Source organism: Falco cherrug, chromosome 7, assembly GCF_023634085.1.
Source record: "Falco cherrug isolate bFalChe1 chromosome 7, bFalChe1.pri, whole genome shotgun sequence".
Taxonomy (NCBI): domain Eukaryota; kingdom Metazoa; phylum Chordata; class Aves; order Falconiformes; family Falconidae; genus Falco; species Falco cherrug.
In genome coordinates, this window is record NC_073703.1 from 16,862,931 (window position 1) to 16,875,977 (window position 13,047).

At 35.9% G+C, this 13,047-nt stretch overlaps 1 protein-coding gene across 2 annotated transcripts in view; it reads right to left on the reverse strand.

Moving 5' to 3' along the window:
- MYO5C (myosin VC) overlaps nt 1–13,047 on the reverse strand; it is a 37,349-nt gene that overhangs the window by 21,843 nt on the left and 2,459 nt on the right. The window contains exons 2-16 of one of the 2 annotated variants that reach the window (XM_055715856.1): nt 11,568–11,678; nt 10,464–10,629; nt 10,033–10,177; nt 9,466–9,622; nt 8,760–8,903; nt 7,775–7,856; nt 7,083–7,190; nt 6,458–6,564; nt 5,571–5,836; nt 5,052–5,133; nt 4,567–4,707; nt 3,309–3,434; nt 2,616–2,699; nt 1,571–1,705; nt 1,114–1,211 (exon numbers count right to left, since the gene is read on the reverse strand). In XM_055715856.1, coding sequence (XP_055571831.1) covers nt 1,114–1,211; nt 1,571–1,705; nt 2,616–2,699; nt 3,309–3,434; nt 4,567–4,707; nt 5,052–5,133; nt 5,571–5,836; nt 6,458–6,564; nt 7,083–7,190; nt 7,775–7,856; nt 8,760–8,903; nt 9,466–9,622; nt 10,033–10,177; nt 10,464–10,629; nt 11,568–11,678 — 1,952 coding nt within the window. Of the gene's footprint in view, nt 1–1,113; nt 1,212–1,570; nt 1,706–2,615; nt 2,700–3,308; nt 3,435–4,566; nt 4,708–5,051; nt 5,134–5,570; nt 5,837–6,457; nt 6,565–7,082; nt 7,191–7,774; nt 7,857–8,759; nt 8,904–9,465; nt 9,623–10,027; nt 10,178–10,463; nt 10,630–11,567; nt 11,679–13,047 lie in introns of those variants that run through there. The other variant, XM_055715857.1, reaches the window with a different exon arrangement.

The window sequence follows — 13,047 nt, forward strand, 5'->3', positions numbered from 1 at the left end:
TTACTCACGAAAATCTGAGTTCAAGATTATTAACACAAGGCGTGGAAAGACTCTTGCCAAATCTGGACCAGTGATGATATGCCCACAGAGCACTGCGCTACAGTGTTGATCCAGTACTAGCTAAGAGATCCCCATGGCTGACAGACGACTGTTGTTCTTTCACAAACTTAAGATATGCTCTTCTAGTCTAATTCAGACATGTTTTTAAATTAGCCAGGCTATTTTCCCCCTCACTGCTATCACACAGAATAACGAGGTCTCACTGTACTGATAGTGAAACATTGCCATTTGTAACATGTTTTGCATGGACAGATTTTGTCTGGCTTCAGAAAAATTAGGTAACACACTTTAAAAATTTAATTTAGAATCAAAGTTTGCCTCTTCCCTCCCACTCAGATATGACAAAAGCTTTTATTTCATTTGTCAGTACACTACTATCCAGCTGAAAGGTGTATAACTGAAACTAGAGTGCTTCCACAGGTCTGCCCACAAAATAGACCAATAGCTGCATCACAGTTAACTTTTACTTACATGTTGGTGGTTATCAAGCTGTTCATAGGAATTGTGCAAATTATCCGTCACATATGATTGCATTATAAGATTAAAATGATAAGAAATTGTGTGGGAAAAGCCAAGGCTATGTTCAACACTGCTCACACCTTTTCCAACTTCTGAAGCTCTTCTAAATATTCGTGTGGACAAAAGGGAAGTTTACAAAGAAAATAGCAGTGGCTTCATTCCATAAATAAGAATTGGTGCTAATCTAGACTCTACAAGAGCAAACACCCATGTAAAATATCCATCAGCTTAAACCAAAGGACAACCTTTCCCCAGAAAATGTTATGACAAATACATAAACACTAATATCCAACTTGAAAAAATTTAGGATATTAGGAATTATTAAGGTATCAATAACTATTACAGAATTATTCCATTTTTGTAAGATGACAGTACTTTTTTTACTTCGACCATCTTGAAAGGAAAAGTATGTTCTGTATGGGAAGTTGTTCAATAATAAGAATTTAGCTTGTTGATGTGCAGCTACTGTGAAATAGAAAAATACTCTCTTAATTTTAAGGTAATATAACAGCTCAACACCACTAACATACTTACTCAAAAGGCAACTTCTCATCATTTGGCTTTATGCATCGTACATAATGAGGGGTGGTTGCATTGAGTGTCACCATAAGTAAAGACAAAGAACTCCGGAACTAAAAAATATCAGACATAACAGTTTTGCTAATGAAACATTTACAGCCAAGTAAAAAGTCAAATCTTAGATTTTTAATTATTTGTTAGGTTTTGGCTGGACACTGGGAAATTACCTTAAATGCAGGAAATTTAACAGTCCTGCTGTACCTAACAGTCTCCTATATAGAAAACAAACAAACAAACAAACACACCTACTTACACCCAGAGCTGGAGCACTGCACTGTGGCTTGGCTCTTGCTGTACTGAAAACTGGATAGTCCCCCGTGAATAGTAACAGAACACAGTACCATAGTCTCAGACTGCCCAGTACACCTCCCTGAGAGTACGAGCATCACAAAATAGAACGTTTATGTAGTACCTTGCTGCCAACAGTCATTCGGAGTTGTTTGTTAGGTGACTTGAGAACAGGTCTTGCAGATTTGATGCTTATAGTTGAACTGAAAGGCAAACTGGACACGGGGTTGTCTTGAAAAAAATTTTCAAACAGATGAAACTAAAAGTGTGGTGAAAAAAATCACAGATAAATACTGTGGGACTGTAGTAACATTTAAATAAAAATTACATTTACTGTAACGTAAAATGCAAAACTCATCCACCTTAATGCTTAGACCAGGTATTGCAGGACTTGGAACCGGATCTTTAAGCCACAGACAAATAACAATTGAAGAAACAGCTGCAACAATTCTGCATCTATTGTGAAGCACTTACACATTTCACAGACAAAACTCCACAACTGTTAAGCAGGCCTGAAAAAGCTATTTCAGTATGAGCAAACATGGACACAAATACAGACCAGAGTTAAAAATAAGACCACTTAAGGTTATTTTTTCACAATATTTAATTTAGATTAAGAATATGGGGGTTGGTCAGATTAAAATAGCTTCTTAATAGTAATCCTGAAGTCTCAAGGCTGTAGATTTGAAAGGGACAGAGCCTTCAAGCAGATGGGAAGTGGCAGGCACATACAAGACATCTGAATTTTTCCCTGCCCTGGCATTCTCTTAATCTCTTTTGAAGAATAAACAAAGGCAGCTGTTAATGATAAACTACCTATTAAAGCTACATTAATAACTAACAAAAAAAATTAATGATAAAGTGAATTGTTCAGTTACAAGGATTCCAAAATGATCTTCAAGGAAGATATTAAGGAAAAAACCCACCAAACTACTAGCAAAGTAAATGCACATATATGAAAAAGTTGAATACTGTGTTTTTCTACCTTGTATGTTATTTTGACATTAAAAATACACACTTGTAGAATATTAATAAAAATTAAGACTGAACTAATGGACTCAACCTAATTTAAAAAAAATCTTTTTATCAAAACAAATAAAAATCAGATCTGAATCAATTCCAGTAAAATCAGGTATTAGAAAATAAATCATTACTGATAGTTCACAAACCTTGCTCTCTTTCAAGATTTCTATCAATACTTCACGCACTGTATCTCTGTTTTTTTCCAGAAATCCCTCACATTTATATTCTACCTGTGCAAAAAGGTGAAATCATTAACTTTTCAGCAATATATGAACAGTTAGCAAAACAATACTCTCTCAGCTGTGGTGGCCAACAGCTCTTTATTAGCCTTAAACATGCTGGCTGAAACTCTGCTTTTTACAGTTTCATTATGGCATACATACATACATGCATACTGTAAATTTAGAAGTAGGACAAACTCAGAATCCACTATCAGCTGCAATTTCCTCCTGTCTTCATTAGGGATTTCTTTCCTTCTCTCTTCATTATTCTATGGTTTCAAATCCACATACCATTACATTTGAAATGTAAAATAACTGAGGCTAAAATGTGTACAGACTACAATCTTAACTATATTCTTTTTGCATTGTACACTTTTTCTGCCTCTTTATGATTTATTTTTATACTCCCAAATTCATTATGTTAAGCACTTCTTATGTTTAAATGGCATGTTACTGGCAGTATTGCGAATAAATAAATAGTACTATACATTGAAGATCAATTTTATAGGAGTTCTAAACAAGTGTGGTTAATATTTTCTCTATTTCCTAAGTTTATTTCTTTTCTGAATGAGCTACTGCTAGAAACGGTGAAATAACACTGGGCTGTTTACACTTTACCTTATCAGCAAAGTGTTGAATGATGAAAGAAGTGTTTGACATCCTCGGCTTTTCAAAGAGTGCATTTTTATTGACAAAATTATTATATAGCTTTTGAAGCCAGTTTTCATCTGTTCCATGAGGTAACTGTAAAAATGACAAGGGCAATCTCTTTAGCAAAACTCTTTTGGACTGTTAAAAGCAGCAAAAACACTTACTATCAATAAATACTGTCTGAATAAAGCAGCTTCGGTGAGTTATGAGGCTTGAAAACAACCAGTTTTTGTCTTTTCAGACTAGCCAGTGGCTCTGTGAAGCAAATACTTCTTAAAAAGAAGGTCACATTAATGCATAAATTTGCTGACTAGAGCTAATTCTCTGTTGAGTCATAAATCATTTTGTCCTGAGAGGATGCTACCTGCAATCAGGGACAATTTGAGCCCTGAGAATGCTAGTGAGAACAGTAACAGATAAGTTAATGAGTTAGGGAATATTCCCTAATTTCTCCCATATTACTCCATGGTTTGGATTCTGAGAAGTACAATTTGCTAATACCACCAAAACACCTTTTAGAGACCATTCTAACAGGGCTCACCTCACCCTGCCCTGCTTTTCACTGACAAAGCTACTTCAATAGGTTTGGAAGTCTAAGGAACTACATGTATGTAGAAGAAAAAAATACAGGTTCAGGAATTGCTACAGACAGGAGACGGCACAAAGGAAAAAACGTAAGACTGAAAAAGAAAAAGCAAAGATGTAGGTTTGATGCATTCAAAAAGAACCTATAAAAAAGGGAAAGGAGGACTGCTTTTTTTGTATCAAAATTAGTGATTCATGGAATAAACAAATTGTAGAAATAGTGGTGGAAGAGACATCTGGAGACTAGGTAGTCCAAATTCCTGCTTGGAGCAAGACTACCACCAACACTAGATCTGAGCTGCCATTTGAACTCAAGTCCTGAAAGTATTCAAGGATGGGGATCCCACTGCGCCTCTGCTTAACCCGTTCTAGTACTGCACTACTCTCACAGTGGGGAAATACAGCTGCTGGGTTAGCTTCTAGGTAAGAACCTAGTTCTAGATTCTTAATTTTATAAGAGAAATATAGACAAAGTGGCTTATAATTAAAATTACTAAATAGAGGGCAAACATTAATGTTTGTTTTATGAGGAAAATGCTCTACTTCCCATTTAAAAGGATTAAATATGGATTACAAGTCCAACTTGTAAAAATCTATATAGTTTTTTAATGAGTTCTAAATACAAGAATTTTTAAATTACCAAGCACTCTTCATCCAGAAGTTCTAAAATTCCCATTTTAGCTTCAATAAGGTCAATGACAGGCTGGTTGTCATAGAAATCTATTAAAGTCCATGGGATATCTTCCTTCATATATTCCTCTTGTTCAAGTTTAAAGACATGCTAGATATGTGAAAATTATGAAAATGGAAGGTTACAACTAAGGAAGAAAATTAAAAAAATGTGCTCATGTGTGTGATTGTATATATAAGATAGCAACAAAATATTTATATATTTTGTAGTATACTACATGTCTGTCTCGTAAGAAAATAAAATAAGAATTTTTCATTTATATATATGTACATGCATGTATAGATATAAAAATAAATTTATTTTTTTTTATTACTGGATAGCCATTATCCAGAAATATCCATTACTCAAATACAAAGAGCATTTGCTAATATCCATTACTGATAATCTCAAAAGATGAAATAAAATAAGGTAAAGAACTGTAACAAAGAACATACCAGATTAAATTGCTGCTGCAGTTTTTCATTAGCATAATTGATGCAAAATTGTTCAAAACTGTTCACATCAAATGTTTCAAAGCTGAAACACATGTCAAATATGAAAAAAACCCCAACCTTGATATTAAAATACAAATGGTAGGATAGCTCCAAAGTCTTAAAAGAATACTAATATTTCTAAGAAAATTAAATAGCTGTAAAACAAATGGAAGACCCTAAGGCATATCAAAACTTCCCTAGAAGTTAACGTTACCAGACATGAGAGCTAAAAAATCCAGAGTTAAATCTAGAAGTATCATATAAAAAGTTAAATTTAAATCTCATTCACAAAAAAACCCCTATTTATAGTTGCTAAACATTTACACTACTCTGGATACTAAAGAACTTGCATGATTATGACCCTTTTAGTAAAACAAACCCCTCCAGATTCATTAGCAGCGCAAATCAAAAAGTGCCTCTTTATCAAGTCCAAAGAAAAGGCAGAACTTAAAGTAAATTGGTTTCCAGAGACATTCTTACCCATAAATGTCCAAAACACCAATAAAAGTATGTTGTTTGCCAGGGAACTGCAAAGCTTGGTTAATTCTTTCCACAATAAAGTCAAATAAATGAGAATAGATCTTCTTTGCCAGAGCATCCCTTGCATTAACAGCCTGAGCTCTCGTCATTGGCTTTATTACAGTCTCTGAGGTAGTGGTGATCTTTCGGTGGCACAACCATCGTGCCATTTTGTCACAGCTTAAATCCAGAAGTTCGCAGAATATATTGAGATGTTTATCTTCCAGCTTTGAAGATAAATAAATACTATTAGTTTACATTTAATGGTTTAACTGTTGCCTAGACAGTGAAAGCCTGGCACCACTGACATCAACCTACGACTCTGATTTTTAGATAGACAAGGGGCTCTGTTCACTTCTTTGTCTGGCAAAGTATCAAGAAAAGATAAAGCAAATAATATTGGAGAGAGCTTCTGATACAGGAGAGAAAAACTTAGACTTGATGAGATGTTTTGGATTAGGAAACTGAAAGAAAAAGTTACTTTAACCTATGTTTAGATGTCCTTGCTTTTTAGACTTGCATAGTCTGCTGGGACAGATTCTGAGCAGCTTTGATAATGCTCCGTTTCCTGCATCCTGCATCCTGCGGACAGTCCCAAATGGATTTTCCAACAGCTGTGGATCAATTGGATATGGGGTTCTCTTTGCCACATTCTGCCTTTTGTTCAGACTTTCTGAACTGGGGCACGAAACAGGATTTAAACAGTTGAAGATGGAGAAATCTCTCAAGTTTAGTATATCAGATGTAATGGTGGCCTGAGTCCCAGATATGAGAAAAAATACCACTAAAGGATTTTTGGCACAGAATATAAAAGAAAATGTTGGTATCTGAATGAGCTACTTCCTTACACTGATAGATGATCTTTCATCTCCAACAGCTGCTATTTCCACATTGCCTAAGTGTAGGATTGCTGCCAGCATTTTAAAAACATCCATCTGAAAATCACCCTTCAGACCTAAAAAAACAATTTTTGATTATTTTAAATACTCAGAAACAGTACAATTAATTAAAATAGCACAATTCTGGATTACTTGTTTCATTGTGTGGCCAAGGATTGTATAGCCTCTCTGCAATTACTATGCAAAGCCTTGGTTCTGCCTACTTTCTGCCTGTCTGATCCGATGAGAGATTAGGTATAAATTCCCATACCTCCCCAAGTGCCAGCTCAAGTCTGATTTGGCATCCACATAAGCCATATAGGGGCAAAGAAGCTTCCAATTCCATTTCTGTCACAGCATGTTAGCTTAAGGGCCAAGAAGACTCCAGCCTTTAGTGATCTGGACCAATAACAATGAACACCAGTTGCTAACAGCCATTTGCTTTTGCCTAGTACTTCCAAAACAGATCAACAGTGCAACGGGTAAGCTATGAAAGAAATTATTTTGGTAATTACAACTAATATTTTGTCCATTTCAGAAAAAAAACCCCACAACCTTTTCAATAGATTTGAAAATCGTATGCCCATGAATTTACCCAGTAAAGCAAACGTCTTCTGAGTCTCCACCATATTTGCTCTGTCATCAACTCCTTCTATTACTGTGCTGCCACCCATTCTTGTGTAGTTAAATTCTTCTGCGCTTCCTATAGATATGAAGCAAAACTTGTAATGCTGGAAAGTTTGGGGCTGGGGATAGCCACTTGTTAAAGACTCTTGCAACACCAGAAAATTAAAGATGCCGTCAGATGACAGCTCTTCAGCAATGAGCTGCAGGTCCTCTTTTTCTGAGAGAAATCCATGCGCCTAATCCAGTTAAGCCGACACGAACTAGTACTCATAATTCCAGCAATCTTAATACTTGGTCTAACAAACAAACAAGAATGAAGACTGAGTAAACATACCTAAGGTCTGTTTCTCCCACATGGCATTAAAACTTCTCTGTAGATAAATAAATCAAGTCCCTAAACTGTCATTATGACATCTGTCACTACAGACAGTAGATTTTCAAAGATGCTTGGGTACTTGATCATGCGCTATTCAAGTTACAAGGGATTTGCTCTCCAGTTCAATACAAGCAGAAGTAATAGCTAAGTGACAAAAATGCAAGTCCCATTGTAAGTCTGCGAGATTTATGCTATAAATCACTTAACATCCTAGCATTTGAAAATCTAATCTTCAAAATACTGCACTGCAAAAATGAAGAGCAGGTTATTTTCTTGAGACCTACCCAATTTAAGATGGTTAAATTCAGGTAGCATAGAAGATGCACACAACTGATAAAATATATGGTAGTTTCTCTCATTCTCTGACTGTAAATTAAAGCAAAGAATACAATTACAGACAGAAAAAAAAAACCCAAACCAAAACAAATACAAAACAATCAGAAAAACATTCAGTACTCAACGCTACTGCAAAGAGATAAAGATACTTGGAAGGGTAAATTCTGCTGCAACATAGCTTGGCAAAGAAATTGCCCAATATTAAAATGGCACATCTTAGACTTCAACAAGAGCTTTGAAAGTGATAACTTCAAATATACTTTATTTCCACTATCAATATTCTGAGTTCTTTCCCCAAGGCTGTTCCTCTAATTCTTCAACTTGAACAACCATCTACTAATAAGAACTGACAAATACTGTCACAAACAACTGTGTAGAAGTGCCCGCTGAAACACAGCCCCGTTGTAACTCAGAAAACTCTCTTTCCAAACCACCCTTCAGGCAGCAGACAGACAGAAGCATTTTTCATAGTACTTAAAAAGTTACAAAATTACTAAAAAAGAAACCTTTGTAAAAACAGTTTTATAAAATTAAATGCTTTCTTCAGTAGATTATCACGATTATGCTCTGACGCTGTAATGAGTCATACGTAATAAGCCCTGGCCTTAGCAATTTTCAGCCAGGTTTTTACCCAGACTCTCTCTGCCCCACATACACTGTTCCCTTCCAGGTACAATTGGCACGTGTTACTATTGTGACTGAAAGTCACAGATTGCTCAAATGCTTCTTGCGCTTATTGCATGGAATGATCCCTGAGACACATTCTCCACTTAACATAAAGACGACCATGGAATAAGATTAGCTCCTATGAAAAATAAATCAAATCTTGATTAGACATACTATTTGGAACGTCACATAACATTTTCTATATGAAACTAGTAAGGATAGTACATTAGTAGCTACACTGATACTGACTGTTTTTATTTTACCCACCTGGAATACAACTCTGGATTTCTCAAGCAGGTACGTTCTCATGTTAGCTCCAATGATTTGGTAACTCTGATCAAAACTGATTTCAGTGTATTTTCCAAATCGACTGCTATTATCATTCCGTGTAGTTTTTGCATTGCCGATAGCCTACAAAAATTAAAAACTTCGAATTTGTTTTACTTGCATCTTTCATAAGAATAACTTTGTCAAAACATGACACAGCTACAAGTTCCTAAAATCAAAGGTGCTCAAGGATCAATCTCAGCTGTGGGACTCAAACTTTTAGGCCCAAATTTGAAGGTAAGCCTCAAGTCAAATAGCATAACATTATATAAACTGAGAATTAGAGAAAGAAAGTATGTTCTCCCACCATAAGGAACCTTAACCAGTTCCTATTCCAATTAATAAAAACAAACAAAGAACTTGTTCAATATTGTTTTCTCATCATCTAATTAACAGTATGTGGTCACATAAAACTCTGGAGACAAACTAGTGCCTCCAAAGGGCCAGTGGTAAATCAGGCAGAACCAGGTGCTCCTGAAGCTGAGCACCTCTTTCCATCAGTAACATTCAGAGGCTAAACTTCTAATCTAGATATCTAACTCAGCCAGCTAAAACATCCCTAAAGATTTCAACCAAAGACTCCCAGCAGCTCTCTGAATTCTTTCCTTGATGAGCACAGGCTTGAGAAATACTCTCCAAAACTTACCTCAGTTATTGGATTGGATGCCAATACTTTATCCTCCACATGTGCATTGCTGCTTGACTTACTCACAGTGGCAAAGTATCTCATAGTGTATCTTGCAGACACAGTCTTTCCCGCTCCTGATTCTCCACTGACTATAATAGACTGATTTTTGTTATTTCTAAAACCAAATAATCAGACAGTTTAAATCAAATGTCTAAAATTGCATGCATAAATGTAAGAATTACATACAGGAAAAAAATATGAAAAACACAGCTGTGATCAACTCTCGTATCAGTTCCATCTTTCACTTGCTCTTCCCTTACTCCTCTTAGGCTGTGACCTCTAGGCTGCTGTCGTTGCTAGTCACTCAGCCAAGACAGTGTTTTGCCCCTCATCAATAATGAAAATAGTTATGAGTTCTAGAAATCCCTCAGCTGGTTGAGGAATTACTCCTCCTCTAGTTAACCTACCCATTCAAAGATATTCTCAACAGCCAGTGGTACATACACAGATAAATTAAATGAGAATTAACATTGACTTCTACGAGACTTCAAGTGTTATTTATGGACATTAAACTACATACTGAACCTTGCCATTTGCTTGTATGCTTCTTCTGCCACGGCAAATATATGTGGATCCATGTCCCCCATGTTTTGCCCACTATATGCATGGATAATAGCATCTCCATATATTGGCAACTGTTTATAGGGGTTTACTGCAACCAAAATTATTCCTACAACCAAGAGTGCAAAACGAAAATAAAACATAGGTTAGTTCAATGAAATTCCAGTTTTCAGCAACAGCAGTTAAACTGATACAAAGCAATAACATTTTCTCAACTAGGTAGGAGATCCTGCTCAACAAACCAGGCTACACTCATACAAAACTGATTTAACTTGAATGAGTTAAAATGTACTTGAGGAAAACATTACTTGCATCAAATTGCAAAGTAACTCAAGTTTTCTTCTTTTTATTTATTTTAAGAATTTTTTTTTAACCTTGCATTTTACTTTGCTTACCACTGTAGGTGTAGATAAGCTTAGACTCCACAAAGCGAACTTTAAGATTGTGTAGAACAGCCGGTTCATGGAGATAACTAAGCGCAGTGAGATCATTTTCACCAACAAGTATGTCAGGATTTCGTAGGGGTGGCAAAGCATCTGGATCAACAAGGTAATTCAGTTCCTGTCAACAAAAATTAATTAAAATATCATAAAAGACATTATGTTTGCATAAAAACAAACTGATTTCTAACTTTGCATGAAGTTATGGCGTTGATGAAGCCCTGTCTCATCTTGCATTCCCTCAATTGCATACATCCCAGTGAGCTTAGGGTACTTGGAGGTCATGAAAGTAAGATGGAGCTCTTCGTTGTTTATGAAAAAGAAAGCTATATTCTCTTTATTTACAATTTTTTGTACTGTAATCTGTAAAAACTGGAAATGGATTTAGCTCTCCGAACATTTGCGTGTTTCAAGTACAGATGAAAATGGCAGACCAGCTGCAACTCGACAAAAGTAAACACATGGTCAGATCTTCAGTCAGCTCTAAAACTATCCTTACCTGCAACCCTTCAGTTTTCTTTACACAAAGTTTAAAACTCACTTCTATTTCTTTCAATTTCAAAATCCATGTAATTGTACATTTAATACTTGCCTTTACAGAACAGGAATGCTGAAATGCAGAAATATTGTTTTCAAAATATTAAATCTGTAAAGAACTTGGATACTATAATTTGCAGATCTTACACAAAGCAACAACTTCAGGAAAAAAAGCAACAACTTCAGGAAAAAAAGGCAACAGCTAGCTCTGAGAAATAACTATGTTTGCCTTGCACTTCTGATTTACTTCCACTTAAGATGAGTTTCAGTGCTTGTTTCAAAAGTGAAGTGATCTTCAAGGTACATGCTCTTTACTAATGTTACACAGATAATAGAATTACACTCTTCATATTTTTAGGTAACGGCTATTTACTGTATGAATTTTAACATGATAAAATTCTGGTCACTGCAGGGTTCACACAAAAGAAAATATAGACAAGTAATTTAGATCTCATAATGGTGAGTCCTGCGCTTCTGTCATATCTCAGCAAACCCCACAGTAATTAGGGCTTTTCTCCTTACAGTTCCATCTTCCAATTGCACGTGGAGAAAACTGTCTCCAGCTTTGTAGTTTTTTGTGATTTCTGCAGACTGCCAAACTTCTTCTTTATGAGGGATCCAAACCCTATTGTACTACAACAGAAAAAAAAAAAGATAATAGTTAGTTTAGCTATTATTGTAATACCAGATTAGCACAAAAAAAATAGTTTTCAAATGTTGAGTAGAACTTAAAAGCTGAAGTGGACGCCAGGACTTTTTGGGATTATTATTAGCTCTGTCCAGCGGGCTGTATTTTTGTGTTTTAGTTATTCTTCATAAAAGAAAAAAAAAATGAGGGCGGACTCACTAAGCTCAGACATGCTCAATCTGCTCCTTTTAATTTTAACAGCTTTACTGTTTAGTGTAAAGTCTGCAGAACAACACAGCGTGCAGGATAGTGAATGAGGGCCAGGCTCTTCAAACCCTCTAACACTGAACAAAGAGAATAAAAACCACTTAAGTAAGGCAGAGCCCTGATTTCAAATGAGCAAGTACCAGAGAAAGCATCTTGTTCACTAGAATTTAGACAATCACTTCCCTGAATTCAAGTATAGAATAAGAAGGCATTTTATCATAGGCACAGATGTATATGCAAGAAAGATGCTGCACATATACCTTTCATTTAATGGGACTGGAATGCAACCTCCAGTCATATTCTCTGTTCTAGAGTGAACTTCAAACACTACTGGCAGGTTTCTTCCTTCACAAGCAATCAGCTAGCTCAGCTGAGCTCAGACCCAGCAAGGTACTTTAGCTCTGCCTCAGGAAGAAAACATGCTTCCTAAAAGCACTTACTTCCAATAGAAGCAGATGAATTGAAATTTGCTTTTAGGTATTTGAAGAATCAAGACAACATAGTTACCTCTAGCCTTGTGAAACATAAAAGTTTGAATATAAATGATGCTGTTTGAACCACCTAATTCTTTACAGTGAAACTGAAATGCTGAAGCATTAGCAACATATTTAAATGCTCTGCCCTAGGAACTATAGGAAACACCTTAGAAGCTATAGGAAACAGCATTCCTTAAGAGGACATAACACAGCTGGCAGCCTCAGGAAGTCAGGAATTTCTTCACTGATGAGTGTGTCCTCATCCTGCCAGGGTTTAACAAAGTGGCAGCATCCCTAAAAGCCTTCCTAATGCATCAACTATGCATTAATAGACACTATTTTTAGTGACATCTAAATCACTTCTGTTCAGGGATTTGCAATTTAAGACCATTTCTGACACATCACCACCTTCCTTAAATCTTGGTGCAAAGTACTTTGATATCATATAGTGTGTACCTGAGATGGCAGTGAAAATAACATTGAAGACTATATTTGGATGTAAGAGGGGGACAGGAGGAAGGGCAGTGATGTCAGAAAAAAAGCCTGAAAATCACCAGTACATGCTAATACTGAGTTTCTTACGGGCCATCTCTCTTCTAATTTGTGATAAAGGAACACTAGAGAGCACAGA